The sequence below is a fragment of the Lipomyces chichibuensis genome (genome assembly GCF_038497645.1).
Source record: "Lipomyces chichibuensis strain CBS 12929 unplaced genomic scaffold V1513scaffold_55, whole genome shotgun sequence".
Classification (NCBI taxonomy): domain Eukaryota; kingdom Fungi; phylum Ascomycota; class Lipomycetes; order Lipomycetales; family Lipomycetaceae; genus Lipomyces; species Lipomyces chichibuensis.
This window is the reverse complement of record NW_027117507.1, coordinates 1,722-23,403: the sequence shown is the minus strand read 5'-3', so window position 1 is coordinate 23,403 and position 21,682 is coordinate 1,722. Positions and strand designations below refer to the sequence as shown.

Here is a 21,682-nt window from a genome sequence, read left to right as displayed (position 1 = left end):
ATTATGAACAGGAAGGGAGTCGGCGGACAGAAAAAAAAGGCACGTTTTGAGCCTGAACAGGTAGACGAAGGTTTAGATGGTATGGTGGGGTCGCAGGGATAGGGTTCCCAGTTGTGGGGGACATCATAAATGGGCCCAAAAAATTGAAATTTTGGCAAAATCAAGTTTTGGAAGCGTTATGGCTTTTTTAATGCTGATTTTGAGTTTTTCAGTGCGTCGACTGCGGCGCATTGAAGAGTGCATTTTCGTGCGGCTCGTCAAAGTGTCGACGAGGTCGCTCAGGGCAGCACCGTTGACTTGGCGGGACACATGCTATCTTGCCAGCTCTGATTGGTTATCACCAACGACTCGCGTACTGCGCGTATAATCTTTGTTCTGGGGTGCCATCTCGAACTAATTATTCTTTTATCCGTTTCCATGTTCAACTGCTATGCCTTTGCTGGATCTTATACGCACTCTGCGCGAACAATCCCGCGATCCGCGCAACGCGTTCCAAGCAAACAATGAGAAGCTAGTCTGGCGCATTGGCGATGTATTCGCTCGCACTTGGGATTTGGGTTTCACGGCTTTTGGCGGACCACCAGTGCACTTTCAGATTTTACATCAAAGGTTTGTTGAGGGACGCGGAGGTAAGGCCCCTTGGATAGACGAGCAAACGGTGAGGAATAATGGGCTTCAGTGTGAGGGCATATGGCTGACTGTACGCATAGTATCAGGAACTATTTGCAATATGTCAGGCCCTTCCTGGGCCAGGCAGTACGAAGATGGTATTCTGTATTGCTTTGATCCATGCCGGATTTTTACCAGCCCTCTTTGTGTTCCTGGTGTGGAGGTAATCCAATTGCAGTGGTCATTTGTCTTGGGTGTAATACACATACTGACTGTCAAGTCTTCCTGGTGCGATTGGCATGTACGGACTATCACTCGGCGTCCAACGGATGGATCAGATACTTCCTGGTGCTGTCTACGCTCTTCTCTCTGGCCTAAATGCGTCGACCGTTGGCATTATTGCATTGGCAGCTGTCCAAGTGAGCCGTCACATATACCATCGCGATTTGGTACTTTGCTAATCCATCATGTAGCTGTCTGAGAAAGCCATCACGGACAAAATTACGCGGATCCTCGTCATATTTGGGGCCTGTGCAGGTCTTTGCTACAATGCGCTCTGGTACTTCCCAGTACTCATGGTGATCGGTGGTGCTGGTACTCTCATCTGGGATGGATGGCTTCGTCAGCGAATTGCCAAGTTCCGCGCGAAGCTCAAACGAAGACCAGCGGATCCCGATCGATTGGGTGAAGAGACCGTGGAGAGTATACCCTTAGAGGAGCAGGTTTCGTCTCCCGGGGGAGTGCAGAGACGGCTAGCGGCTGGTTCGGCAAAAGCTCGAGAATCGGCCGAATCCTCTGCGCCACAGAATGCAAATACAGAAAACAAAGGTTCAGTAAATGTCAAACCTGCAGCAGAGAATGAGGTACCTGCTACTGACATGATCTCTCATGCGATCCCAATAGGATGGGGTCTCTGCATAATTGTCTGCTTCTTCGGTATTGACTTCCCATCCCCCTCATGCTAACTCCCATACTTGTTAAGGTAGACTAACGAACATCTACAGCCACTTTCATCAGTATCCTGGTAACACGAGGTGTTCTCAACATGCCTCCACTGGCTCTGAATCTCTTCGCAAACATGTACCTCGCTGGCACTATTATCTTCGGCGGCGGTCCAGTAGTCATCCCATTGCTGCGCGAATACGTTGTTCAGCCCGGCTGGGTTTCCTCACGGGACTTCCTCCTTGGCCTAGCAATCATCCAGGCATTTCCAGGGCCCAACTTCAACTTCGGCGTATATTTGGGCGCGCTTACGATCCTCAATTCGTCGTACCCGACTATTCTAGGCGCTTTCCTCGGCTACGTAGGCATCTTTGTTCCGGGAATCGCGCTCGCAGTAGGCGTGCAGAGTCTCTGGCGCAAGCTCCGGACCAAGATGCTTGTAATCAGTCTACTTAGAGGTGTCCACGCGACTGCAGTTGGTCTTGTTTTCACGGCGGTATACAGGCTCTGGGAAATTGGGTACTTGAGAGCTGACGCAGGTAGTGGGCAGAGCTTGGCACTGGAGCCGTGGTGGGTGGTTGTAACCGCGGTCACGTATGCCGAGAGCGCGTGGTTCAAGGTGCCGCCTGCCGGTGCGATTGTTGCCGGAGGAGTTCTAGGATTGTGTTGGTATGGCGCAGTGGGACGAAAATGATTTCATGGCATTGGTAGGTATGGCAGTACAACTAAGATCAGGCTATTCCCCAAATGACTCGTGTCATCATTGGAGAATAGTTCAGGCTTAATCAAGCATGGCATAAAGAAGCTGATCATTGTACGAACGTTCTTCCCCAATTCATTTGAAATGAGACTTAGTAGGTGCTGTTTGGGAACGAGATCGTCATTCCTCAATGACAGGTGCAAGCGCTGCGAGGCAGAGTAAATACACTCGCTGACCACTAATTAGCCGCATCTTGGCATTACCCACGATGTTCATAAGGATGTATACTGAAAATTTTAGAAGAACAAGTATTATATAGTATAACGCCTGCATAATCTGGTATGCAGGAAATGACTAAACAAAGAAACGTAAACATAATCTGACTATACGCACTGTGCGACGACATCATCTCTACACATCTGAGGTCAGAATATCATCGAGCCGACAACAGCTTCTCCTCTCTGTCAAATTTTACGCGATGAAGTTAATGCCCTGCACAATTACAGCAGAAGCAGAAACAGTAGACTAACTGGGGCTGTCAAGTAATTACACGAAGTCTGCATAGCAATAGGATTACGTATAGTTTGTCATTAAGATGGGTGTCAAGCAATGGGTTGTAATTGAGTCTCTGGAAGATGTTGGTGATAATATGGTTCTAAGAAGCATCTGATGATTAGGTTTCCAATATAATAGACCTGCTAGAACCTTTCTCCAATAGATATGTTACGGCTATACCGCTTCACGTGACTTATCCGATATCGTGGAACGAATGTTATTCCTCTGGAAGCCCTTTTGTCACAACACCGCTTCCAACAACACAAACCATGGAGGAACTAGGCGCGCAGCTACCATCTGCACCTGTCTCGCAGCTCGCTCATAATGCTGTTATCCAACCCCCGCTCTCTCGCCGCGGACATGGCCCAGGTCTCGTCATAATTATTCCGGAAGCTTACTGTGATATCTCATGCAAAGTAACACTTGATCCTCATCCTATGCAAAAATGGGCCGAAGAAGGATTCGCCGTTGTTCGAGTGAGCTTTGGAGCGCAGCCATTGCACTCAAACAGCTGGGATATCGGCCAGGCACTGGAACTAGGGCTCACAGCTTTCAAATCTCTCCTAGAGTGCGACGTTAAAGATAAATTTGCAGTTTTGAGTAAGCTCTCAGGAACGTTTTCTCTCATGCTTTCAATGGAGATAACTAAACTGGTTTAGTATATGGATCAAAATTTGACTTCCCGGCTCCGTTTGCTGAGGGACTGCATGCGGCAATTACGAGCAATCAGGATATCTTAACTTACGTTGCATACGACGATTGGGAAATCAGCTCCAAGCCTGGACTGCTACACCTTACAGGTAGGAACGCTACGCCGAAAAGTGAAAATCTCACCCAGTATACCTATGCCGAAGCTGCATCGCCGGGTTTTATCCTGCCGGGCCATGTCGATTTCAGGGTCTCGTCGGCTTCTTTAGCCCACTCCCGGACCCTCACGTTTCTGAAAAAATATCTTCAAGGCCCCTACTTTGATCTCGAAGCTATTTGGGACGAACACACGTATTTTGAATTCGAGAAGCGCTCAGTCCATAGTACAATGGGCACAATGGTGCAGGAACCATACGTGAATCATATTCCAACAGTAGGTGAAGTTTTGTCTACTCTTCCGATAAGCTAGTCTCAGATTTCAACTATAATACTCTTCATCATGTGTGCCTTATAACTTCCATTGATGTCGATATAGAGAAAATACTGACTCGCTGTTCAGTTGACTGGTGGTGTGGGCCGCAGTAAACTCGCTCAATTTTACCAAGATCATTTCGTGTTTAACAATCCAGATGATACTGCGTTGCAACTTGTCAGTCGCACAGTCGGTATCGATCGAGTAATAGATGAGTTCATATTCAGTTTTACACACACTAAGGAGATTGATTGGCTGTGAGCTTTTTTTCTAATCATTCATGGATATGGAAATGATTTAATTCACATCTTCACTGTATTAACACGATATCTCATGCAGGATACCGGGAATCCCGCCAACTGGCCAACAACTTCGTATTCCATTTACATCCATTGTGAACATTCGCGGCGATCGACTTTATCATGAGCATATCTCATGGGACCAGGCGACTGTCCTAGTCCAGCTTGGCTTGATGCCTGAATACCTCCCGTTCCCCTACCAATTGCCTGGTGGTAGGCTGCCATCGCCAGGGAGGAGGTTTGAGTACCGTGTCCCTGCAGCCGGGATGGAGACGGCTCTAAAACTTGAAGATGAAAGCTCGGTTCCGTCAAACAAAATGTTCGAGTTCCAAATAAGAGAAGTGGATGAATGAGAGTCGGCTTAGCCATACCAAGCCTTGGTCTCTCAGATCTAAGCGCATATGTACCAGAAGTCACGCGTCTACGTCACTTTCTTTTAAACTCGGACCAGCTGGAAGATGGCGTTGAGATGCATTTGTCTTGAGAGTTGCAGGATTATTCACCATTTGGCTCGTGGGCGTTTCAAGGGCACATTCAATGGACAGACCGTGTGAAGGGATTCATGAAGTCGTGTGAAGGCATCCAGATTCTGATGACGCAGGCGCTCAGTTGACAACCAAGCAATATTAACGTGAGTGCATCATAGCTCCTAATTGATGAGGGCAGCAGCAACGGCTCTAGTATCCCAGTTGGTGAAAATTTATGCAGGTGGTGTTCATAAGCACTGCGGGTGTAGCTGATGTCATTGTATTTTCGGTTTCGACGATTTTCTGGATATTTGTGGGGCTTGCAATGATGGATATCACTCTGGATCGGTTCGGGAGTTCATTACTTTGTGTTTTATTTGTGTACTGCTCGCTACTTTTACTTTGTCGCCTAATAGATGAAACTACTGACTATCTTGTCAAACGGATGCCAATGTTCTAAACTATGACTTCGCAATCCATAAACAGTAAGAACGCTTGTCCGCGACCCGCAAGAACATCCATTCGATATCCGGCACAGTACGACTTTTAACAATAAAAAGTACATGAAAATTAGACCGTTCTTCAATAGAGTTCGTCAAGGTGACAAACGCGATGCTCGGGGCAGGGTCTTCCAGCGGGAAGCAGTTAACATGCACGTGACAGTTGGTTAGCTGCTGATTGATACTTAAACTGGAGACTAATACACGGAAGCTTGTGCAGAAGTATAAGCCATTCTCTCTCGCATACTCTGCGTGGATTAGGGTATTACCACCCTTGTACTCTGGTGCGGTTGTTGACAAATTGATGGTCCGGCAGAAATATAATGCAGCTGTCAGTAATAACCATCAGTCAAAATCGAACCTGCTCTTTGCCTGCTTAGCTGAAAATATCTGCTCTGAGAGCATCTGAACCCTGAACACTGAACCGCGAAACTGTGGAAACTGTGCTGACCATTCTGTCACTGTCACATCTGTGCAAATGGCTACCTACTACGGCGAGTCTTGTCGATCTTGCTCAGGAACGTATCGAGTGCAGCGTCGCAACGCATCTCCTGCGACTTCAAATATAGCGTTTTATGGACGTAGCCATGGCGTGCAGGTTGCGCAGCCTACATCTATGCCAGTCCCGATTCCCGAAGTCGAAATTTTGCACAACAACCTGCTCCACTTCGGTACCGATGGCTAGTGAAGAAGAGATTCGATGTCAGCACATACGCAATCTTATCTTGGCGAACGAGCCCGACAACGAGTACGAGTTTGAAATTAGCTCCTTTTCTTATGATCGACTCAAGGCGGATTTTGGCAAGGACGATGAGGATGACTCGTATGCAGTGTGACTGAGACTGCAACCATAATCATTGATATATAGTATAGGTATCCCCGACTATTTTATGATTGGACGCACCAGGTAGTAACCATCGTGACCGCTCCGACTTGGCTCCACGAAGACACTTCCCGTGCTATTCTCAACCAACTTTGCAACCGCGTGGAATCCGTCATTCATCGTGAAGGGATCCGTTTGTCCCCGGGCCAAAGGCTAGGATCTACCAACGGCCCGACGATTGTGATAAAAAGTGATCACTCAAACTATGAGATGCAGCCAGATGGCGTCGTTTTCTTTCAAACGGCAAACGGAAAGGAGTTCAAAGTTGTAGTTGAAGTTGGCGTGTCCCAGACACATGATCGTCTGCTGGAGAAAGCTAGGAAGTGGATATTTGACGCGAAATGCAAGATCGTTCTGTTGCTGGCGTTTCACGAGAAAGAGCGTTACTCTGCACCGCGTAAGCCCATTTCCTTAACCTCGCGCCAGATGGAAGATCAGATTATACAGTTAAACCAGCTGTGGTTGTCAAATTTCGAATTTGGGCCCCTGAAGTATAATGGCCACATCTGGCTGGACCAAATTTCTCAAGCGTTTATTGAGGTCGTTCGAAAGGATCCGGACTCTGTTGACTCGAATTCTCTATTGACTACGAAATACGTAAGGCTCTCTTTGTTCCGACCAGTAAGCCAGAACACTAACACGAGTGCATCATAGGTCCTCACAGAAGAGGGAAGAGACAGAAGCTCCGACGTTCCGCAGTCAGTTGGCAACATAAAACTGGCAGAATTGATGCCGCGGGAGTCACTTGGCCATGCAGCTGACGTTATTATCGATTTTTTTGATTCCAATCGGTTTATGCCTCTTGTCCGGTCTGCAATGATCAGCACCGCCGAGACTCGGTTCAAAAAAGCTGTCAAGCTTATTGCATAGAGTATTTTCTGTTCTTAGGCTTTCTACCTTGCATGTTTATCGCCGACATACGTGAACGTGACAACCCAGTCCCCCTTTGCTGGTTTAGAATGTTCTAATTATCCACAATCGATAATGAAATCGTTAGACGACCTTGTTTTCCCCTGCATTGTCTGTATGGCAGCCCAATGATCTATCTATGCAAGATTGACTACGTCTCTCTGCCCTACCCATGAGAATGGTTTAAGTTTGATATCGATTTTCGTGCTGACTGGTCGTCGTCTAATTGTTCCTAGCCGCAAATCCCTAGAAAGATTACAAACACAAACCATCAAGCTAAATCTCGTTTTAAAACTCCCACCAGAGGAAAGAGTGCGTTGAACAATACGTTTTGTGTTTGAGTCCGCAACGTTATTCAAAATTCGGGCCATGCTCTCCTCTACTTGCACTGCTGAAAATATCTGCTCTAGACTATGAAACCGAGAACCCTGAATACGAATACGAAAATCGTTTCCAGCCCTAGCCCAACGGCAAATCGGCAGTTGCTCTCGTTTCATAAATGGTCAGGCCCCAGCAGTTCAATCGCTTATTGGATGGGCAATCCGTTAAGTTGTTCGCACGTGCCCTGATTCCTACTACGTCATCTCTAATGAGCGGTTTGCGCCGAGCCGCACGCGAGCCATACTTTGATCCCCACGGGTTTACCCCACAGAGCGGGTGACGGGGGCACATGGCCGGTATCTTCGCTCCGGCTGGCTGGATGATTTTTGTGGGTGATATAGTAGTGTGAATAATCCCCTGATCTGCATCATTGCCTAGTTCTTACGTCAACATGGTGGTCTTCGCTGCTGCAGAAGGGAATTAAAAACCAACATTGTTTGCCGTCAAACCTGCACTTGTTATCTCCATAATCTGTGTTATATTCATCTTGCGACGAGGAATACAGAATGGCGCCATCCCATGATGAGCAGCGCGATCTTGAAAATGGTGACCCTTCCAGGGACAATCCATCATTTGAAACAGTCGACAATGTCGATGAGTACACAGGTCTAATCCGATACGTTTCAACTTACCGCGACCCTGAATTAAAGGCAGCCTCTGACGCAGAAGTGAGCATTGACTTCGAGGAATCGGCCCCTTGGTATGCGCCTTGGAGACGATGGCGTGAAAGGCGCGCCAAGAGGGGCAAAGGTCAATTCGTTGTCCCTGACGGTTGGCTCATGACGGACATCAAAGTAGGACTCTCGACCGCCGAAGTTGAGAATCGACGCAAGAAGGTCGGATGGAATGAACTCTATGCGGAGAAGGAGAACATGTTTCTCAAGTTCCTCGAATACTTCAAGGGGCCAATTCTCTATGATGAGTATCCCAGTTGCAAACCATTCCAACCGGCAATAGGCTGACATATAGTTTTTAGTTATGGAATTTGCCGCCATTCTTGCTGCAGGTCTCCGCGATTGGGTCGATTTCGGCGTCATCATCGGAATACTTATGCTTAATGCGACAGTTGGATGGTATCAGGAAAAGCAAGCTGCGGATGTCGTTGCGAGTCTGAAAGGTGATATTGCAATGAAAGCCCAGGTTGCGCGTGACGGACAGGAACAAGAAATAAGAGCCAGGGAGATCGTACCTGGAGACATTGTAAATATAAAGCCGTGTTTTCCGTCTTATTTGCAGACGCTTACTGAGTTTAATAGATCATAGTCGAAGAGGGCCAAGTCATCCCGGCTGATGCAAGGTTGATTTGCGCATACAATAATCCAAGTGCGTTCGCCGATTACCAGGAATTGCAGCAACGACAGGGAGAATTTTTTAGTGAAAAGGAATCTGAAAGGGAAAGTCGAGAGAGTGACGACGATGATGAAGGTCACAATGACCTGAAAGGAACTTCCCTCGTGGCATGTGACCAGTCCTCTATTACAGGAGAATCTCTCGCAGTCGATAAGTACATGGGTGACTTAGTGTACTACACCACAGGATGCAAACGTGGAAAAGCCTTTGCTGTCGTCACTGCGTCTGCCAAAAACTCCTTCGTCGGGCGGACTGCTGCCATGGTTCAGAGTGCAAAAGACCAGGGCCACTTCAACGCCATCATGAACTCTATAGGGACCGCACTGCTCGTCACTGTGGTTGCCTGGATCTTGATTGCCTGGATCGGTGGCATTTTTCATCATCTAATGGTTGCCACTCCAGAAGACAGCTCGCAGAATTTGCTTCACTACGCGTTGATACTGCTCATCATTGGCGTCCCCGTCGGCTTACCGGTTGTTACGACAGCTACTTTGGCAGTTGGAGCTGCCTATTTGGCAAAGCAAAAGGCAATCGTTCAGAAACTTACAGCGATCGAATCACTGGCGGTACGTGACATCTGGTTGTTGTATTAGGAGAATGATCTTCAACTTACATTATCAAGGGTGTCGATATACTCTGTTCCGATAAAACCGGCACGCTTACGGCTAATCAGCTCAGCATACGTGAACCATACGTTGCAGAGGGTCAGGATGTCAATTGGATGATGGCCGTGGCTGCTCTAGCATCTTCCCACAATTTGAAGTCTCTTGATCCAATAGACAAAGTTACTGTCCTTACGCTCAAGCGATATCCTAAAGCGCGTCAGATCCTTCAGAAAGGCTGGAAAACGGAGAAGTTTACACCTTTCGATCCTGTGTCCAAACGCATAACGAGCGTGTGCAGCTGTGATGGCACGCAATATACCTGTGTAAAAGGTGCACCAAAGGCTATCCTAGCCCTCACGAATTTCTCTAAAGAGACGGTGGATTTGTTCAAGCAGAAGGCAACTGAATTTGCGCGTCGAGGGTTTCGTTCGCTTGGTGTTGCAGTTCAGAAAGATGATGAAGGATGGACTCTGTTGGGTATGCTACCGATGTTCGATCCACCTCGCGAAGACACAGCTCAGACTATTGCCGAAGCGAAACAACTCGGTCTCAATGTTAAAATGCTCACTGGAGACGCCATCGCTATTGCAAAGGAGACTTGCAGAATGCTGGCCCTTGGTACAAAAGTGTACAATTCTCAGCGACTCATCAGTGGTGGTCTGAGCGGGGTGATGCAGCATGATTTGGTAGAAAGAGCTGATGGCTTTGCGGAAGTCTTTCCTGAACACAAGTATCAGGTTGTGGAGATGCTGCAGCAACGAGGCCATCTGACGGCGATGACTGGTGATGGTGTCAATGATGCGCCTTCTCTCAAAAAAGCTGATTGTGGGATTGCTGTCGAAGGAGCTTCAGAAGCTGCTCAGACTGCTGCAGATATTGTTTTCCTTGAGCCTGGTCTCAGCACAATCGTCGATGCAATCAAAGTCGCGAGACAGATATTCCAACGCATGAAAGCCTATGTTCAATATCGTATTGCGCTTTGTCTTCATTTGGAGATCTATCTCGTCACATCCATGGTAATCATCAATGAAACCATTCGCGTGCAGCTCGTCGTCTTTCTTGCTCTGTTTGCAGATTTGGCTACGGTCGCGGTGGCATACGACAATGCACACTATGAGGCTCGGCCCGTCGAGTGGCAGTTACCTAAAGTCTGGTTTGTGAGTGTCGTCCTCGGGATTCTGTTAGCCATGGGAACATGGGTCATCCGGGGCTCGATGTTTCTGCCTAACGGGGGGATCATCGAAAACTTTGGCTCCGTGCAGGAAATTTTATTCCTGCAAGTTTCGTTGACAGAAAACTGGTTGATCTTTGTCACTCGAGGCGGGAGGACCTGGCCATCTTGGCAGCTGGTTGGTGCTATCTTCGGTGTAGATGTTATCGCGACTCTGTTTTGTCTTTTCGGATGGCTGTCTGGACCGCCAGAGGTCGATGACCCAGCAGATCTAGCACTGCAATCCGCAAGTGGAGCGACTAGCATTGTCACAGTGGTCGTCATATGGGCATTTTCTATTGGTGTCACAATTGTGCTTGCACTTGTCTACTTTGTGCTCAACAAAATTCCTTGGGTCGACAATCTGGGACGGCATACGCGCAGCCGGAGCGACACTGTAATGGAGAATATCATCGCCCATTTGTCGAAACTTGCCATTGAGCATGAAAAGGACGCTGTGGCAGGGACTGACTCGTATCATCTTACTACAAAGCAGGTGGAGGAGGACGAAGGTGAGTAGTTGCTGTAATGACTAGGCTGGAGTGATCCGTTTCCTCGTCACGAACTTCCTCCAGAGTTGCCATTTCAGGGCATTTTACAAATGGAACCGTAACGGTTCATATGTACAACAATATCGCGTGTAGTGATCTCGCCGTCTGGGTGTTTTTGGGCGTATAATTCTGTGTCCTCGATTCTATTGCAGTTTAAGTGTATTTCTTCGGTGGGTTTTGTCGGTTGGTTTTGGTGTTCACTAGGTCTAACACGAGACGTTTTGGCATAATTTCGAAACTGATTGTGTTTGTTGTTAAAGTGTAATAAAAGTTCTAACTGTACATTCACTCGAGATCATTTCGACGTGCGAAACTCTATTCTGCGCAAAATCTGGCAGGCCTCTCGTAAGGTTAATCCATCTATTGATTAGTGCAGACTTCTTATGGCAGGTGTGGGATTTGCCTGAGCTGCGGTCATCGTCAATGGAGTAGCCGTTACCCCGACATATGCAGAAGAAGTCTGTTTGTCAATTGTCTCGTATTCTTGGCGCAGATTGATGAGCGTAGCTTGGAGATTGGCGAGAGCTGCGCCATTGTTGAGTGCTATATTGGCATCGACGGCCTCGACCTTGAGCCTCAAGTGATCGAGCTCAAGTTTCCTCTGTATTGATAGCTGAGGCTCTCCTGAGTTCTTAAACAAGGCAATGAGGGCGCCGGCGACAGTTGCTGATGCTGTAAAACCAACGACGGTCTCCTTACTCGCGCTAAATCCTGCAAGGGCAGTAGCGACAGCACTGAAAATTGTTTGTAGTATGACAGCGGCCCAATCCAAGTACATCAGCGCATTGGGATAGTTCGCTCCGAGGGTGTCTTCTATATCGTTTAGAAGAGCATTCTTTTGACCTTGCGGCAAGGGACCCACTGGTCTCCTTGTCCGTGTACTACCACAGGAGAGCAAAGAGGATAGCCCAGTTGCCGGCGGTGGTTGCTGGTCGAAGTCGCCGATTTCACCATCCTCGCTGATGCCAACTGTCCTTCTGGTCCTTGATGATGATGTGGCTTCGGCGAGGTGAAGCGAATGCATTGTGAGATTTTTTGGTGCTGTATCTTGACTGGCATTGACGCTGCCAGCCGAGCTCTCGTCAGCTGCTGGCTGTAGTGGATCGGCCATGGCACAGACCACAGTGCGTAGAAATGGAAGAGGATTTCCGTGCGTGGTAGCTAGCTAATCAGTTACTGCAACTGCTGAAAATAAAGCTGGTGGTAATGTCATGAGAAAGCAACGACGATGGCAATGTTTATGTAGTCTCATCGCGCCCACCTACCTCATCATCGGGCTCGGACTCATCGACTGAACATGTGGCTGTCGGACTCGGCGTCTAGATGCCAGACGAAGCTAGCCAACTGAATAGGAGACAGAAAGCAGGTTTCAATGTGCACCAGACTGTGGTAAATAACCGAACACGCAGTTGAGGATATCAGAGCACCATTGAGAGATGGACGCATTCAGCCACATATTGGTTCGAGGAACGTACGTCAAACTGCTGCACAGTATCCAGAGGTCAATTAAGCCTCATCATTGCCTGCAGATCTAGGACTCTTTGTCTTTAAACTGACCACATCCTGTTTAGTATTCTTATCCTTGGCGGTTTATCCATTATTAATGAGGATATGGAAGTAGAAGCCTCGACAATTGAAACGGATTGCGGCTGAAGTCTCATTGGCTGACCGGATTTGCTGCTGCAGGCCATCTAACTAAAAAATGCGTCTTAATCTGTTCGCAACCTGCAAGCCGCAGCCAGGGGTGGACTCACACATTCGATGAGATCAGGTTTTCTTAAACCAACTTTAGCTGATGGTGGGCGCATCGCAACGTTAAACGTCTTGATTTGATAGTGATCGAAGCTATCGGCTGTTGACAGAGCGACGTGATGATTGCAATGGCTCAAGCTCATGGATTTTGATGTGGGCAGCGGTGGCTATTAATACGCCAGCGCAATTGGCTTACGGGTTATAAAACTCTGCCTGGCACGGCAGACCGCAAAAAGATACGCAGCTGATTTGCCACAAAAAAGGGTCTGCATCATCAAAAGCCGGCTCGAAACTATCATATAAAAAAATTAAAGGCGAGGTAAGGTTTCAGTAGTTTTCGAAGCGCTATCTTTCCCGCGTTTTGTTATTATCCTGATCCGACGGAGCCAGTATGTCTATACTCTGTATATTACATGATATATCTGTCGGAAACTTTCGTTGCAATTATTCGAGCGCCAGAGTGGCCGGAAATTGTGGCAGCAGACCGCGTCTTGGATCAGTTTCTAAAACATAACATACATTTTTAGATGATGACCGACATAAAGTCCATCCGAAAATATTCTATTACTCACGTCTACTACAACCAAGTCTCCAAATTTAGTGGCGTGGCCTTGTTAGTGCCCAGGCATTCTCGGGGTATCCAAATTACACAGCCGCATTGTGATACCCTATTCCTTCTACCCTTCAGAGGGCCTCTAGTGTAATTGTTTTTACAATTAACTTAACCATCATCTTCTGTATATCTCGTTCACTACGGGGTATATATATAGATTAATGTCACTATCGTACTATGCAATTATAAAAAAGCTTGGCCATTCAAAAAATCAGTAATTCATGGCCCGCACCATAGCCGGAGGTCGAGATGTCCATTTTTACCTCTTTTCAGAGCCTGATAAGGCTATCGGTGGAATGAAGTCGAATCCGTCAATAACGGAGAAAATGGTTCTCTCTATGCTCGACATTCCAGGCCATTTTTCTCGCAGAGGTAATGTGTATTTTCTTATAAGTCTTTGTATGTAGCGGCAACTGAGATGTACATAGACACAATATTTATAACAGTCGAGCCCTGCATTACTCGAATACTTTCAAGAACTATCACGGGCAGAGATGAATTTTTCCGAGCTCGGGTCCGTGAGAGAGACAGGAAGTGCGTGATAACTGGCATTGTTTACACTGAGGCTGATTATAATGAATGGAGGGGTTTTCATGCCGCCCATATCTTCCCACTTTCCAGCGAAGGGTATTGGGAGCAGAACGGATTTTCTCGGTGGATTACGAATAGAATGGGAATCCATTTGATTTCTCAATCAACCCAGATGATGGCTACAAGATAATCCCTTTCGATAGAGATCCTTTCGGGATAGGCGGGAGTATACTTGACCCTATTTGTCGAGATCCCAACGGTGAAGAGGCCGTAAGAGATGAACTCCGACGGCTGGCACTTTCGTCAAGCAGTGTTGGCCAATATGAGGGGAGCTGGAGAACCGAGTTTTGAGATGGACTTCCCACCTGGAACTGATATGATTGGGGAAATCCTCGGTGGGCCGTTCGCACAGGCGCATAATCGTATAGTAATTTACCCTGACAACGCGTGGAACGCGTTTATGTCCTCTTCGTGTACATTACACTTGAGAGCAGATCACGTGCATGACTATTCGATTTTTTGCGAGTAAACCAAACTCAACGCTGGTATAGTTAATCGTACATAGATTCGCATAGTAATCGTATTTAACTTTACGAATACGAATAACTATTAATCGCAAATCGTATCCACCTCTAGTATTAAGACAGTACGTATCCTCTACGAAACACTCAGTGATCATCATCAACGGCTACTGTCAACGTTTTTCATGGTATTCTGGACGACATATCTAGTCTATGAAATTCCAAGAATATGCAAATGGGATTCTATGAATTTTTGGTGTCATGTATCGTGTTATCCGTAATAGGAACTGACTAATATTGCGTCATCAATTAGCGCGCCAGCAACGGCTGATCTTTTTTATCACAGTCAGCTGCATTTGCATGTGCCGCAATCGGGCCGAACCTGTCACCATGCAAATTGCAAAACGCCCGCTTCGACCAAGTAAAATTTAAGACGGCTGACATTGATAACCGGAATTTAGCGGATGTCCGGACAACATCCTGCCGTTATTATTATTATTATTATTGTGTAAAAAGGTTTCATTTCAGACTGATACACAATTTGATGACTATGGCCGGGTAATAACATTCAGCCATCATTTTCTGAGTACATACGCTCCTTCTTCTAAACATCGATAAGAGTAATAAACACCCTGGGTCTGAAGTATTATGATAAAATCTCAATAGTCAAAATTGCAAACTGGATAGATGCTAGTTGCCACAAGCTACCAACATATTATGCAGAACAACGAACGACGTAATAGCACTGACTACGGTCAGTGTCAGCAATGGTCATATATAGGGTTCAGGAGATTAAATTGCCTATTCCTCTTTTGAACTAGTGTATACTAATAATTTTCGGATGTACCCAAAACTGAAGTAAGTCCGAGTAGAATAATTAACGGCCTCCAAATTTGACCCCTTTTCGCACGTGTCCTTTTGAGTGGAAGTTTCGGATTTATGATATTTGTTACATCTTCCATAAGTTTCAGACTCATACATCATCGACGTTGTTTTTCGGACTTAGATAGGTAATAGCATTACTTAAATTGCCATGGTTGCGGTTATCCTGCGGATATGATAAATCATATTCCTGAATATCAGTATAATGAAAAGACAACGGAGCCACAAGGATATGAATGATGTTGTAGATGAGATAGTTGTGACAAGAGTTGGACAATAATATTAATTCTTGGTTATTGGGCTATTAGAACTCAACTTGTGTTACATTAATAGCTTTATGCAGAATTGGTGGTTCCTGCGTCGTCCAAGCTTTCGTATCACCCAAGCAGAAATGTTTCAAGATGTCGGCGTCCTTGGCAGCGGCTGATTTATGCGGGCGCTAATACTCAGCCGCTGACGCCGTTTGTTCTACGGCTCTAATTGTAAATAAATATACTGACGTCAATCATGAAGAAAATACCTCACATTAGATACAAATCCACGACAAATGGCTGAAAGCAACGAACTCGGCAATATACTAGTGTCGACTAGAGAACTGCGTTAATTCAGTCAGGGTCAGGGGCAGTGTTTTGCGCCGTATTTATTTCTATGCATTGATACTTGCATTAATTTTTTGCATGTAGGCTTGCTTTAAATTGAATTGCTGCATTCTCAAAATGTTGTTTCTTTCATCTCTGGTTTTGTCATTCGCACGGAATATCCATTTTGTATTCTTATAAATAGTATTTGAATTTATTCTATCCGATAAGAATATGTAAATTCGTTTTTATAAAGAAATTAAACATTAATAGGCTAACGCTAAAAATACACTTAGCGCCAGTGATCGCATTGTAGCTTATAGATTATTTATGTAATAGCCCGCATTCCTCGCCACCTGTCTGACACAGCTACAGACCAATTCTACTTCCTCATGGCCTCTTCTCTTCTCACTTTGGACCTGTTGCCATTGCTTTCTCCTAAGCCTGATGAGCCTCCTATTAGTTGTTATCCTGTATTTGCGACCCGTATCATAGCTCCAATACCGTATCGTCTCTCTGAGCACTACCACATCGACTCGCCAGACAATGACAGCCATTTCTTCTGTATCTCTTCCCTTTCGACGAGTTATTACTCTCGTTGTTATGGTTATCTTTATTGGTGTATTAATCATTTTGCGCGACCTATCTTCTTCAACTCTATACAACGGCTCGGAGCCTCCAAATCACCGCAAGGCCGCTCAGTTGTCCGCAAAAGTTCTCCTGGAAAGTCCAGTAGCCAAGAACTACCAGTTTGTACCAAAGCTTATACACCAAAGCTGGTCGACACAAGAATTGCCCTCCAAATTTGAGACTTGGAGCCGCTCATGTCGGGAGCAAAACCCAGACTGGCAATGGGTTCTATGGACGGACGACGATAACTTGGACCTCGTCAAGAAGCACTTCCCCTGGTTTTTGGAATATTATCAGAAACTTCCAGGTGAAATATATCGCGCCGACTTGGTACGGAATATGTACATGTATATTTATGGCGGGTATGTCTTTTTTGTTGAAGTCTAACGTCGATATTGTGCTAATCCAATATTACTCTAAATAGCCTATACGCAGACCTTGATATCGAATGTTTGCGTCCCGCTAATGAGCTTTTTGAGACCTACAACATTACAGCCGTTCCTTACAAGTCTACCTATGACGGATCTCATCATAGAAGCTCAAACCGGCAGCAAGAGAGAAAAGCATTCTTTGGTCGCATGGGCACCAACGACACCTTTGAGCACTCTATCCCGAACGCATAGATGGCTTCTACTCCCGGACACCCCTTCTTTCTCCTGTCATTGGATTCTGTAATAAAAAAGCTCAAAGGCGAAATCCCGGGAAAAATCACTGCCGAACAGCTCACAGGTCCTGTTGCTCTAAGACGCTATATTACCGTCTATCTCGACAAATATAAGGACTCGGATGAGCTTGTTCAACTCATGAACATGAATCCCGTAGTCGACGTGTTTGGTCCGCAGGAAAGTATCAAGCATACTGTCGAAGTGCTTCCCTGGTGGAATGTATTTCCCTACTCATGGGATCGCGACGGACTTGCATTAGAACAATCTGCAGCGTTAACAGCAACCAATACGATAGAGAAAAATGCAAACGAAACATTGCAGCTGACCGCTGGGGTAGCTATTTCATCACATACTGGAGCCATTCGTGGTCCCGGAGTGGCCATGATCAGAATAATATGAAAAATATAGCGGAATGAGCATCTGAATATAGAATAGACTAATATATTATTATACCGGGACCGGGCTACTGCTATCTGGGAATGATTGACTTTATGGCACAAGCACAGTGTTTTGGATTCGGACACTGAAGTCTACAACCAAAAAGAATATGCCAACGCATGTGATTCCATCTTTATGTGATTCCATCTTCCTTACGGCAATCTTTAATTAAGTGCATGTACACTCTCTAGGTTATCTAGCAATGTCGGACTAAATCCGGCATGATAATAAGCCTTCCATCCTTCCTAACATCACTAACGTCTTTCTTCTTTAAACTTTGAGTTTGGAGACGCGTCCGCAGTTGGCGAATCCTTCCAAGGCTTGATGTATGAACTTACATCATTTGCACTGGTCTAGTTCCGTCTCGCGTCCACCTGTATTTTCAGGTTGAAGCTGGACGTGTGAAGCCAAGTCTGTACGAGCCTACGAGGATTTCGTCATTTTATGGCGACAGTGTGCAGACGCTATTGATGAGAGCGTTATAGATGACCGAAACAATATCTATCACGCCGATAAACCGTCAGTAGATCTGTAGCTGTCCTTCGTTCATCTTCAATTCGTAGCTGTCCTTCGTTCATCTTCAATTCCAGGTATATGTGCAAACACTTGGTATCATATTATTCGGTCCCGCGCCCTGACATCAGTGGTAAGGATAGTGTGAGGGCCCCGCCGAGATGCACGCCAGACTTGTTTCAGGAACGACTGCCACTCATACAATTCGAGGACGACTTTGATCTCAGTGGTGTCCATAATGTAAATCCGACGGTAGGATCAACTGACTGCCTTGATTCTGTGCCAGTCGTGCAGTCATCCAACTACATGGAAGAGCTGAAGTCTCTCCAGCTCTTGCCGAGTGGGGATCCGGAGGCGCAAGAGGAGAACGACGAACGGTTGTGGGAGCTTCTTCGGATTATGCAGTTGGCCGCTGGCGAGTCTCACTCAAATCAAAGAATGCAATGTGACCTTGGTGGCTTCATTCGAGAGCAGGAAGAGTTTATTGCGCGATACAAAAGACCCTACGAGGAGGCCATGGGCAGGAAACGCTCAGCCGACAGCCAAACAATGAGAAAAGCACAGTAGTCGTATTATTTTATGCGACCTCAAAATCATGGCCAGGGATCTGTTTAGTCGAGATATAGAATACCCAGGCATCCCTTTTGTATGAATGTCTTTTAATGCCTTGTTCGTTTGCCACTTGTAACATTTTTGATATATTATACGATACCACGAGGTTTCAATCATATGTTTTATTACCCAACCCCCTGAAACCCACGGCCCAGTTATCCAAGTACACTATGATTGTGGCCATCAGAGTTTGAGGCCAATCTACTTTTAACATAGCGTAAGTTCTTTTCCACTGGGTACGAACAGGTACTGAAACTGTTAGCTTAAAGGGTCTTGTGTATCTCGGGTAAGGAAAATGTAACGGAGCAAAGAAACCCTAATCAAATCAGACCCAATGCCTATCAGCTGCGTCATACACTTGCCAAACTCTTTTCTCTTACAATTTTAAGATTCCATTCCATGTTTTTCGTAATGCGATAGTGCTCACGCTTCGCTTTCGTCGCTTCCTGAAATATGGATTCAATAGCTTGTGGAATGCGTCATTACTCTTGGAAAACCTCTGGAGACTGCGAGTTCGACAACCAAGCCAAGCAGTCCTGAACCTGACATCATGGACATGTCAGACGAGCCGAAAGCGCTTGAAGTTAAGCAGTTCCTCGGAATTCACTGGGGCACCGAGTGAGCTGTTCAGCACAGGTGGGATGCCAGCTATTAAGCCCACGGATGTACCAGCGAATGATAAAGACTATGACCAGGCACTTTCCCTTTTGACGCAAAATCCAGCTGAACGGCGATTAGATATTCGCATGCCTTATTCTCAGTATTTGAAATTAGAGAAAAGTTGGTCCAAGTTTAAAGCTGAGAATAATATTCCAGAGGAAAAGAAGTATTTGTTTTAATAATATCCAGGGAACAGCTGACAAAGTTAAACACCGTAGGTACCCAAGTTTATCGTACAATGCTTTAATGCAAATAGCGACTGTTGTAACTACACAAAGCGCCCTCCGCGACCGCACAGCTGCCGCATTGAGAAAGATAATTGAGTCAAATGTTAACGAATATTTATCTGTTCACAAGCCCAGCGAAAGGCGCCGAATCACGGACAATGCATCCACCACCATGAAAGAATTAAGTCCCCATGGTAGGACCTCGAAAGAAGCAGACGAATCATTGATGTATGACGGTCCCGATCGCGAGCCCCGCCTGCAAGTCGCCATTGAGTGTGGATTTAGTGAGAACTATAAGGATCTCTGTCGTGACAAGGATTTGTGGATCGGACATCTAGCTGCGAAAGTCGTCATATTGATATGCCTTAATGAAGCGCCACGGTTCAATAATCCTGGCCCTCCATATGAGAATATTACAGATCCTGTTGCGGAGGTTAAGAAAATGCGGCAACATGCTGTTGTAGCCATGAAGCACAACTTGGAGCAAGGTGTTAATGGTCCAATTGAATACCGCAGTCACATGTGGGTTGGAAAACTGGACGAGGTATTCGTTGAAGTCTGGCGGGCGGGTGAGGAACAACCTGTCAGAAAGGTGAGCAATTTCATAAGCGCAATTTGTGTAGCCTGAGTAATCACATTCATATTAATTTAGTGGCTGATTAGAGATGGGCACCTCAACCGTCTTCCAAAGACAGTTGGGCTTAAGATAAGTGATTTTTTCCCAGAAGATGTGTGGGCCGCCATCAAGATCGCAGATAGTGTTTCATTTCGCGGCGGTGGCGACCTGTTGGACAGCCTCCGGGGGTCTATGCAATTGACCGCAAGTATGAGATTTATTGACTTCCTTTATTCGTTGGGTTTGCCAAAGAGTTAAGATGTATGACGACTTCTTTGCAGCATCATAATTGGTTGCGGGTCACTTACATAACTTGCTTGTTGTAATCACATAGTAGATGCAGCAAGTGATGACGCTTGCATCTAAATCCTGAAGGTTGCATGTTGGACATAGCACGAGGTCGTGCAGCCGCTAGGGTTCCACCTTAGACTCTGTTAAATAGAGTTCTTCGTCAGTTGGGGCGCACAGGGTTCGACTTCTTGTAGTCTCTTGTTGCCTACGTTCTTCTTCGGATTCTTCCCGGTTGCGTCTTCGTCTCGTCGCCCCATTTGTTGGCTTTGTGTCTTTGCCCGTAGTATTGTGTCTCGTTTGCCTTCTTTTCTTATGTGACCAGCGCAGTCCAGCATAAAATAGAGGGGGTCAGTCCCACTTTCTAGTCAGTAGTTCAATGGTTCATCTCAATAGAGAGTTCCCAAGGTCCATGGAGTCCACAAGAGTTTTCGTCGACAATGAAGAGACCTTCCGGTTCACAACGTCCTGGTAAATAGAGATATATTTCAGCTCTAGCTAGTATAATTTAACTATGGCCGGTTCGATGCGGAAATACGTTACCAGACGTAAATACAGCGAGATAGGTGTTCTAGTTCCTTACTCTAGAACTGGCTGAGGGGCTATTTGAGAGCTGATATCCATTTGCTAATGTCTATAGTATGTCTATGTCGAATCAATATCATTCATCAACATCAAAGATCCTCATTATATCCGCCTTCCTCAAATACCTCTTGATCCCCTAGCAAATTCCGCGCCGCATTAAATAATAATCTCTCGATCCAACCTCCGAGGCTGAAATTGCCAAAAAGTTGTTAGCAGCCGCAGGCCCGCAGCCATTTAAGGTTGTTCGTCTTTGTGTATAAGCCCCCAATTGCAAAGCCAGTTCGTGTCCGTTGTATCAATCACATTAACGCGAGGGCTATCGAATCGATCAATGTCTGAATATCAATGACGCCCGTGCTTTCGGAGGTCGGATATTGGGAATATGGTTTAGGGATGAATTCCAGTAGGAATGCGGAGTATGAGAAATTACTAGATTAACATTGTATTATATGCGATTAATAAGGTTTCAGATTATCGGCGACTATATATG

General features: G+C 46.0%; 11 protein-coding genes across 11 annotated transcripts; 10 read left to right on the top strand and 1 right to left on the bottom strand.

Moving 5' to 3' along the window:
* Positions 1-430: 430 nt before the first annotated feature.
* V1513DRAFT_385370 (chromate transporter-domain-containing protein) lies at positions 431-2,245 on the top strand (the record flags this gene model as incomplete). Its single annotated transcript, XM_066895215.1, has 5 exons — positions 431-658; positions 711-832; positions 890-1,028; positions 1,083-1,545; positions 1,614-2,245. The coding sequence occupies 5 exons, from the start codon at positions 431-433 to the stop codon at positions 2,243-2,245; spliced, it is 1,584 nt and encodes a 527-aa protein (XP_066750941.1).
* An 830-nt stretch (positions 2,246-3,075) lies between these two features.
* V1513DRAFT_474672 (uncharacterized protein) lies at positions 3,076-4,753 on the top strand (the record flags this gene model as incomplete). Its single annotated transcript, XM_066900188.1, has 4 exons — positions 3,076-3,406; positions 3,466-3,887; positions 4,014-4,183; positions 4,266-4,753. The coding sequence occupies 4 exons, from the start codon at positions 3,076-3,078 to the stop codon at positions 4,576-4,578; spliced, it is 1,236 nt and encodes a 411-aa protein (XP_066750940.1). The 3' UTR covers positions 4,579-4,753.
* A 1,116-nt stretch (positions 4,754-5,869) lies between these two features.
* Positions 5,870-6,945, top strand: V1513DRAFT_385369 (uncharacterized protein; the record flags this gene model as incomplete). Its single annotated transcript, XM_066895214.1, has 3 exons — positions 5,870-6,015; positions 6,066-6,672; positions 6,730-6,945. The coding sequence occupies 3 exons, from the start codon at positions 5,870-5,872 to the stop codon at positions 6,943-6,945; spliced, it is 969 nt and encodes a 322-aa protein (XP_066750939.1).
* A 731-nt stretch (positions 6,946-7,676) lies between these two features.
* Positions 7,677-8,590, top strand: V1513DRAFT_263233 (uncharacterized protein). Its single transcript, XM_066894518.1, has one exon. It carries the CDS (start codon positions 7,872-7,874, stop codon positions 8,325-8,327), a length of 456 nt encoding a protein of 151 aa, XP_066750938.1. The 5' UTR covers positions 7,677-7,871; the 3' UTR covers positions 8,328-8,590.
* V1513DRAFT_263220 (E1-E2 ATPase-domain-containing protein) lies at positions 7,913-11,249 on the top strand. The gene is made up of 3 exons (XM_066894517.1): positions 7,913-8,565; positions 8,622-9,281; positions 9,338-11,249. The coding sequence occupies exons 1-3, from the start codon at positions 8,344-8,346 to the stop codon at positions 11,048-11,050; spliced, it is 2,595 nt and encodes an 864-aa protein (XP_066750937.1). The 5' UTR covers positions 7,913-8,343; the 3' UTR covers positions 11,051-11,249.
* Positions 11,250-12,555, bottom strand: V1513DRAFT_263252 (uncharacterized protein). Its single transcript, XM_066894519.1, has 3 exons — positions 12,553-12,555; positions 12,347-12,372; positions 11,250-12,278 (listed from the first exon to the last, which is right to left on the bottom strand). The coding sequence occupies exon 3, from the start codon at positions 12,190-12,192 to the stop codon at positions 11,449-11,451; it is 744 nt and encodes a 247-aa protein (XP_066750936.1). The 5' UTR covers positions 12,193-12,278; positions 12,347-12,372; positions 12,553-12,555; the 3' UTR covers positions 11,250-11,448.
* Positions 12,556-13,560: 1,005 nt separating this feature from the next.
* On the top strand, positions 13,561-14,320 carry V1513DRAFT_453140 (uncharacterized protein). The gene is made up of 2 exons (XM_066899210.1): positions 13,561-13,818; positions 13,875-14,320. Exons 1-2 carry the CDS (start codon positions 13,668-13,670, stop codon positions 14,165-14,167), a joined length of 444 nt encoding a protein of 147 aa, XP_066750935.1. The 5' UTR covers positions 13,561-13,667; the 3' UTR covers positions 14,168-14,320.
* On the top strand, positions 14,232-14,539 carry V1513DRAFT_453139 (uncharacterized protein). The gene has a single exon (XM_066899209.1). The coding sequence runs from the start codon at positions 14,255-14,257 to the stop codon at positions 14,504-14,506; it is 252 nt and encodes an 83-aa protein (XP_066750934.1). The 5' UTR covers positions 14,232-14,254; the 3' UTR covers positions 14,507-14,539.
* Positions 14,540-16,332: 1,793 nt separating this feature from the next.
* Positions 16,333-17,374, top strand: V1513DRAFT_453138 (nucleotide-diphospho-sugar transferase). Its single transcript, XM_066899208.1, has 2 exons — positions 16,333-16,950; positions 17,013-17,374. Exons 1-2 carry the CDS (start codon positions 16,505-16,507, stop codon positions 17,209-17,211), a joined length of 645 nt encoding a protein of 214 aa, XP_066750933.1. The 5' UTR covers positions 16,333-16,504; the 3' UTR covers positions 17,212-17,374.
* A 652-nt stretch (positions 17,375-18,026) lies between these two features.
* V1513DRAFT_385343 (uncharacterized protein) lies at positions 18,027-18,771 on the top strand (the record flags this gene model as incomplete). The annotated part of the gene is given in 3 exon segments (XM_066895211.1): positions 18,027-18,092; positions 18,104-18,222; positions 18,255-18,771. Coding segments are annotated over 3 exon segments (702 nt in total), but the record flags the coding sequence as incomplete, so codon positions are not given.
* Positions 18,772-19,235: 464 nt separating this feature from the next.
* V1513DRAFT_385347 (uncharacterized protein) lies at positions 19,236-20,577 on the top strand (the record flags this gene model as incomplete). The annotated part of the gene is made up of 3 exons (XM_066895212.1): positions 19,236-19,642; positions 19,695-20,295; positions 20,356-20,577. Coding segments are annotated over 3 exons (1,230 nt in total), but the record flags the coding sequence as incomplete, so codon positions are not given.
* Positions 20,578-21,682: the final 1,105 nt, after the last annotated feature.

Coding starts and splice junctions, on each gene's coding strand:
- V1513DRAFT_263233 (XM_066894518.1), top strand. CDS start 7,872: ATGGCGCCATCCCATGATGAGCAGCGCGATCTTGAAAATGGTGACCCT.
- V1513DRAFT_263220 (XM_066894517.1), top strand. CDS start 8,344: ATGGAATTTGCCGCCATTCTTGCTGCAGGTCTCCGCGATTGGGTCGAT. Junction 8,566..8,621: donor AGATCGTACCTGGAGACATT/GTAAATATAAAG, acceptor TGAGTTTAATAG/ATCATAGTCGAAGAGGGCCA. Junction 9,282..9,337: donor CAGCGATCGAATCACTGGCG/GTACGTGACATC, acceptor TACATTATCAAG/GGTGTCGATATACTCTGTTC.
- V1513DRAFT_263252 (XM_066894519.1), bottom strand. CDS start 12,192: ATGGCCGATCCACTACAGCCAGCAGCTGACGAGAGCTCGGCTGGCAGC.
- V1513DRAFT_453139 (XM_066899209.1), top strand. CDS start 14,255: ATGAACTCCGACGGCTGGCACTTTCGTCAAGCAGTGTTGGCCAATATG.
- V1513DRAFT_453140 (XM_066899210.1), top strand. CDS start 13,668: ATGGCCCGCACCATAGCCGGAGGTCGAGATGTCCATTTTTACCTCTTT. Junction 13,819..13,874: donor AGGCCATTTTTCTCGCAGAG/GTAATGTGTATT, acceptor AGATGTACATAG/ACACAATATTTATAACAGTC.
- V1513DRAFT_453138 (XM_066899208.1), top strand. CDS start 16,505: ATGACAGCCATTTCTTCTGTATCTCTTCCCTTTCGACGAGTTATTACT. Junction 16,951..17,012: donor TACATGTATATTTATGGCGG/GTATGTCTTTTT, acceptor TACTCTAAATAG/CCTATACGCAGACCTTGATA.